Raw genomic sequence first — 7595 nt, 5'->3', positions numbered from 1 at the left:
CTGACACACACGTCCTGCCCCCTAGGCGCTCGCGGTGGTGCTCTGGATGGCCAAACCCAGGCCTATTTCTTGGTCTGGAGATGAATCTGGCCGGCTCATTTCGGCTGCGGAGAATTCCATTTTCAAAACATCAACATTCATTTCCCGGAAGAGTTAAGAGTCGACTTGGGTCACTTAGGGCCTGAACTGAGGGTACTGCGGAAATTATACTCCTGGGTCATACTTAGTAGCACTCCCATCTTACTCAGTGACCCTGTCTGAAAAGTACTGAGAAGGAAACCAGGAGGTAATTAAAAGGCTTCAAAAATCCCATCTCATTCCATCAACAAAGGAAACCCATGAGTTTTTTTAATTTACTATTTGAATGTTGTTCTGGTCAATATGTCTTGATCTATTGCGTGCGTAAGGAGTCCCTGGGTGGCTCGCATTGTTTAGCTCTGCACTACTAGCCGAAAGGTTAGTTGTTTGAACTTACCCAGAGGTGCCTCGGAAGAGAGACCTGGCGAAAGGTCACACACAGCCTTGAAAACCCCTATGGAGCAGTTCTATACTGCACACATGGGGTGCCATGAGTTGGAATCTACTTCACAACTAAGAACTGGGCATGGGGCAGGGTATACTACAGAAATAAAGAATATTGCTTTTGCTTTTCAGCAACAAATCTGTGAAACAATTACATGAAACCGAGAATTCACGTCAACTTTATTTTGCCTATTTCCTTGTCTGTAAAATGACGGAATTGGACGAAAGTCCATTCTATGATGCTATGGATCAATACCTGAATGAAGATCTATCCACTAATACAGTACAAGCTAAACAAATCCTGAGGACTTCAAAATAAGTATCATGGAGTAGTTTATGTCCCTTTGCTCTCATACATTCTAATCTTCATAAATATACTTCGAGTTTTTTCACAGCCTCTCTTTTTGGCTCCCTCGGATAAAGCACCAAAGATAGTTTTTCCCCTCCAACTGGTTTCCCTGTCTTCTTATCAGTCATTTCACATCTCCCCAAGGGCTCCACCAACTGATTTCTTCAACGTCATACTTGTCTCTCAAGCACTACATTTCTGTGTTAGCTGCAGCGTCCCATCAGGTGAATGCCCACAACTCAGTGAAAACTTCTGTCCAAGCCAAGGAAGGGTCCCTTTATCTCCCAACTGTCATTCATCTTGTCCAATCTGTTTCCTGTATTCAGCCAAGATTCCTATCACTTACTTCCTTCTCCCCAGACTGTTACCACCCCTACTCCCAACTATCTCATAGCCTGAAGTGTTGATTTTATCATTTGTTTACTTTCTGGAGAGGTCTCAAGGGATCAATGCAACTGAAGTGGAATAAACAGGGAGAAAAGATGACTAATTCATTGCCTCAATTTACTGAGATCACAAGTCCCTAGGAAAGAGACCATGCCTTTTAATGTTAGGGGCCATGTCTTGCACAGAGTTGGCATCCCTAGATATTCAATGCTAACTCGTTAAGGCAGATAGAAAAGTTTCCTAAAGAATAAAAAGCTTTGCTATTCCCTGCAAGTCCACCAGATGGCAGTCACCCGTTCACCCCATCATGCTTAGGGAATACAGGAGCAAACTTTGTTAATTGACCTGCAGAGGAAAGGAGGAAGTGAGGTGGGCAAAGGACAGAAGTTTTCTACTTATCTTTTCAAAGATAACCCTAAACTTGCCCAAAATAGGGAAGGGTCTTCCAAGAGCTAAACACAATTATAGTGTAGTAAAAAGAACTTGAGTCAGACACAGCTGAGTTCCTATCCCAAAATTTACTAGCTTTAAGAATTCAAGCAGTTATTTAAATTTCGTGTTCCTCATTGGTCAAACTGTAACATCCACCTTATATTTCTGTGATGATTAAATGAAGTAAGATCTATAATAAGGTGCCTAGTAATTAGCAGACAGTGAATGTTAGTTCTTCTTTCTACTCCAACCCCTTTTTCCCATCTCAGTAGCAGAACTAGAGTTTAACACTTCATTGTCTGTTTACTAACTGTATTATTCGAGGGTCTTTAGCCATAATTAGTCAAAAATCTAATAAAGATGAGGTGCCTGGGATGGGAGTGAAAAAAGACAAAAAATTTGGATGTGAGTAAAGTTCTCAAAAGGGCCCAAACTGAAGGTTCCTAGCATCTCGTAAGAGTGATAGCAATCTTAGGACTTGAGGATTATGCAGATCATAAAATGCTGTTGGGTGTCATCAAGTCGATTTCAACTCATAGCGACCCCATGTGATGGAACTACCCCCTATGGGGGTTTTCTAGGCTGAAATCTTCACAGGAGAAGATCGCGAGGTCTTTCTCCCATGGAGCCACTGGGTGGGTTCAAATCACCAACTCTTCAGTTAGCAGCCAAGTGTTTAACCGTTGTGCCACCCGGGCTCCTTGATCATAAAACAGCATACCTAATAAATGACAACACAGTGACCAACAATGAAATTCTTTTTTGATCATTTTAGAGAAAGGAAATAGGGGAAAAGTCACACACATTAGCAATCCATCATGCGAAGCTCCTGAGGAGTAAAAAATTCCCAGCTAGGAGGGATGTCCCCCTCTGTTTTGTCGGTATGAATAAAAAGCATCCACCCCTTCACCACCAAGTCCTATACTCAGAAAGAACTGACTCAAGTCCGGTAGAGCAACCAATTTAAGTGTGAAGGGCTGGAGCTTCCAAACACAGCCAGTTTCCTGTCATGCATCTTCATCTCAGCGGTGATATAACCACTGCCCAGGGAACCTGTGGCAGGGGTCCCAGGGTGAAGCAGCAGCAGATACCTATGAACACTGTGTGGTGAGAGTGGATCAGTGCCTTCAGACTCATAGCTCTACATGGTGCACTTCTGTCTTCAGCAACTCACTGGGCTTCATGAATATGCCTTCCATGGTTTTCCAGTAGTTGTTCTGGCTTGGCTGGGCCATACCATGCACCTCTTTTTGCCCACTGATGGGTCGACCATATTGTTCTCCTGTGACAGACAGCAGTACCTCGGTGGAAGAATGTTTGAACCGCACTTCACCATCCCTCACCCAGTAGGGCCCGTTACAGAGCACTGTCCAGTCATCCAGATAATCACCTTCGCCTTCTTCACCAAAAGCACTCACTTCCTGGAAGACAAGATGGTGGCAGCGTTAGCATGAGCTGACACGTAGGCCTGGAAAAGGAGAGGGGCAATGGGGAAAAAAAAAATAGGGCTGCTCCAAAAGTGAAAAATGAGAGCTTTTCCAGAGTTGCTTAAAAATAACAAAACAAAAAAATAAAGATACACGAACAGCATACGAAAGAAAAAGAAATTAGTTGCCACATCCAAACACTTAATTACAATTAATCCTATATTTGCCCTATATTTTCTGCTATAGTTTTAAAATACATTGTATACCTTGTTATTAGACTTTAAATTATTTCTGCCTCATTCCCATAACTAGATTTTAAGTGACCTGGTGAAAACAACACAAGTTGGAAAGGAGATGGGCTCTCAGATCAGGCAGACCTGGGCTTGAATCTCAGCTCGATCCCTTCCTTGTGTAACTCCACTCAGCCTCAGTTTTCTCCCTAATAGAGTAACTGTGAGAATTAAATGAGATAAATATGAATTTGTCAAAACATACTAGGTTCCCAATCTTTCATTCTTCTTTCAATTGCACTCCCTGTAAGGGCAAATATTCAGAGTTCTCATCACAAGAGCAATCAAAAAGTTACTCATTATATCAGAAATATACACACTAATAGCTAGATGACTGGAGATGACTTCAAAAAGCAGACATTTGAAAATGAATGAAGTCGTTAAGATTAAAGTCAAAAGAAATTGCACATAAGCTCTGCATTCTGACTGATGAAATTGTTTCCTGTAGGAGTATGGGTTAATAATTCAGATACTACTACACATCAATACTGGAAGTGAGCAATTAAGTTAAGGGGATGGCAGATGATGGGAGCCAGGTTTCTCACTGTTGGAGGGAGAATTTACAAATAAAGGGAAGAGGCTAGAATGACCCGTTTGGTACTGTGTTAAAGTTGGAGACCTCAGTAAGAACTCACAGAAGATACAGATGGCTACACACAGAAATATTTATAGATATGTATATACACAGGTTAGTATACACACATATATTTCTTTGCTCTGACAGCTGAGAAAGCCTAAAACAAGTGATACTCCAAAAGCAATCAGGATCTTGGTTTCTAATACCATTCTCCAATAAAAGGAACCAGGGCTCCATGGAGAAATGGCTACAGTAATTCTAGGACTACGGCAGGAAATATACAAGATGAGCCTGGAGTATCTGCTTATGCCAGAAAGTAAGGAAGTGCCCAAAACAAACAAATAAAAACCCCACAATGATGGGGGTATGTCAACTGAAATAGCTCCCAATGGCCAAAGCTGGAAGAATTAGAGCAACAAAATAAAGTAATATTGAACTATAACCCAAAGTATAAAATACCCATGAATCCATACTGATAAAAATAAATAAGTAAATAAATGGAGAAGAAGACACAAATCTCCTGTGAAGAAGAATTTCAAATAAATTTTGTAGATATTCTACTCTAAAGGAACAAGAGCATAACCCCCCACTCCTTAAGTGTGGACTACACATAGTGACTCCTTTCCAAAAACAGCAGTATGGAAAGGGGAAAGAGGGAGTAGGAAAGAAAAACTTTACAGTAGAAATTTGATGAACACTACTTTAGCCAGATGATCCAGGTCAACGTTAACAGTCACATATCATGTAGACTGTATGTACCCTTGATACAATGTGATGAAAATGGTCTTCTTCTCAAACACTCATTAACTCTGATCCAATGAGAAAAACATCAAATTCCAATAGAGGGGCATCCTATAATATACCTGACCAGTACTCCTCAAAATTGTCAAGGTCATCAAAAACAAGAAACATCTGAGAAACTGTCCTAGCCAAGAGGAGCCTAAAAGAGGCATGCTAACTAAATGTCACGTGGTATCCTGGATGTGATGCTGGAAAGAAAACATCACTGGGTAAAAACTAAGAAAACCTGAATAAACAATGGACTTTCATTGATAATAACGTATCAACACTGGTTCATTAATTCTAATAAATGTACCATACTAATGTAAGATGCCCCCGCATGTCTGTCAGTTTGTCATACTATAGCGGCTTGCATGTTGTGATGCTGGAAGCTATACCACCAGTATTCAGATACCAGCAGGGTCACCCACACCAGACAGGTTTCAACTGAGCTTCCACAGTAAGACAGACTAGGAAGAAGGACCTGGCAGTCTACTTCTGAGAAGACTTAGCCAGTGAAAACCTCATGAATAGCAGCAGAACATTGTCTGATATAGTGCCGGAAGATAAGCCTCCCAGGTTGGAAGGTACTCAATAGATGACTGGGGAAGAACTGCCTCCTCAAAGTAGGGTCGACCCTAATGACGTGGATGGAATCAAGCTTTTGGGACCTTCATTTGCTAATGTGGCACAACTCAAAATGAGAAGAAACAGCTGCAAACATCCACTAATAATCAGAACTTACAATGTACGAAGTATGAATCTAGGAAAATTGGAAATCATCAAAAATGAAATGCAACACATAAACATCGATATCCTAGGCATTAGTAAGCTGAAATGGACTGGTATTGGCCAATCATATGGTTTACTATGCTGGGAACGACACCTTGAAAAGAAATGGCATTGTACTCATCGTCAAAAACAACATTTCAAGATCAATTCTGAAGTACAACGCTGTCAGTGATAGTATAGTATCCATACTGCTACAAAGAAGACCAGTTAATACGACTATTATTCAAATTTATGCACCAACCACCAAGGCCAAAAATGAAGAAATTGAAGACTTACCAGCTTCTGCAGTCTGAAATTGATTGAACATGCAATCAGGATGCATAAATAATTACTGGTGATTGGAATGCAAAAGTTGGAAACAAAGAAGAAGGATTGGTAGTTGGAAAATATGGCCTTGGTGATAGAAATGATGCCAGAAATCACATGATAGAAATTTGCAAGACCAATGACTTCTTCCTTGCAAACACCTTTTTTCACCAACATAAACTGCAACTATACACACGGACCTTGCAAGATGGAATACACAGGAATCAACTACATCTGTGAAAAGAGACAATGGAAAACCTCAATACCATCAGTCAGAACAAGGCCAGGGGCCAACTGTGGAACAGACCATCAATTGCTCATATGCAAGTTCAAGATGAAACTGAAGACAATTAGACCAAGTCCACAAAAGCCAAAGTACGACTTTGAGTATATCTCACCTGAATTTAGAAACCACCTCAACAGATTTGACACATTGAACACTAATGATCAAAGACCAGATGAGCTGTGGAATGACATCAAGGACATCATACATGAAGAAAACAAGAGGTCATTAAAAAGATAGGAAAGAAAGAAAAGATCAAAATAGATGTCAGAAGAGACCCTGAAACTTGCTCTTGAACGTCTAGTAGCTAAAGCGAAAGGAAGCAATGATGAAGTAAAAGAACTGAACAGAAGATTTTAAAGGGAGGCTTGAGAAGACAAAGTAAAGTATTATGATGACATGTGCAAAGAGCTGGAGATAGAAACCAAAAGGGAAAAACACATTCAGCATTTCTCAAGCTGAAAGAACTGAAGAAAAACTTCAAGCATCGAGTTGCAATAATGACAGATTCTATAGGGAAAATATTAAACAACGCAGGAAGCATCAAAAGATGGAAGGAATACACAGAGTCATTATACCAAAAAGAATTGGTCAACGTTCAACCATTTGAAGAGGTAGCATATGATCAGGAACCGATGGTACTGAAGGAAGAAGTCCAAGCTGCACTGAAGGCACTGGCGAAAAACAAGGCTCCAGAAATTGACGGAATATCCACTGAGATGTTTCAACAAACAGATGCTGCACTGGAAGTGCTCACTCGTTTATGCCAAGAAATTTGGAAGACAGCTACCTTGTCAACCGACTGGAAGAGATCCATATTTATGCCTATTCCCAAGAAAGATGATCCAACTGAATGTGGAAATTATCGAACAGTATCATTAACATCACACGCAAGTAAAATTTTTCTGAAGATCATTCAAAAGCAGTATGTCGACGGAACTGCCAGAAATTCAGGCCAAATTCAGAAGAGAAGTGGAACCAGGGATAGCATTGCTGATGTCAGATGGATCCTGGCTAAAACCACAGAATACCAGAAAGATATTTACCTGTGTTTTATTGACTATGCAAAGGCATTTGACTGTGTGGATCATAACACATTATGGATAACATGGCAAAGAATAGGAATTCCAGAACACTATTTTGCTCATGAGGAACCTGCACATAGATCAAGAGGCAATTTTTTGGACAGACCAAGGGGATACTGTGTGGTTTAAAGTCAGGAAAGGTGTGCATCAGGGATGCATCCTTTCACCATACCTATTCAACCTGTATGCTGAGCAAATAATCCAAGACACTGGACTATACGAAGAAGAACAGGGCATGAGGATTGGAGGAAGACTCATTAACAACCTGTGTTATACAGATGACACATTCTTGCTTGCTGAAAGTGAAGAGGACTTGAAGCACTTATGGATGAAGATCAAAGACCACAGCCTTCAGTATGGATTAC

The 7595-nt window shown here is 40.6% G+C and overlaps 1 protein-coding gene across 1 annotated transcript in view; it reads right to left on the bottom strand.

Moving 5' to 3' along the window:
* Positions 1-2442: 2442 nt before the first annotated feature.
* Positions 2443-7595, bottom strand: part of SDF2 (stromal cell derived factor 2) — a 9679-nt gene continuing 4526 nt past the window's right edge. Inside the window, exon 3 of the mRNA XM_004385370.3 lies at positions 2443-3111. Coding sequence (XP_004385427.1) covers positions 2824-3111 — 288 coding nt within the window. The 3' untranslated portion in view covers positions 2443-2823. The remainder of the gene's footprint in view (positions 3112-7595) is intronic.

Source organism: Trichechus manatus, unplaced genomic scaffold, assembly GCF_000243295.1.
Source record: "Trichechus manatus latirostris isolate Lorelei unplaced genomic scaffold, TriManLat1.0 scaffold00138, whole genome shotgun sequence".
NCBI classification, from domain to species: Eukaryota; Metazoa; Chordata; class Mammalia; order Sirenia; family Trichechidae; genus Trichechus; species Trichechus manatus.
The sequence above is the reverse complement of the archived record's forward strand: the minus strand, read 5'-3'. Positions and strand labels throughout refer to the sequence as shown.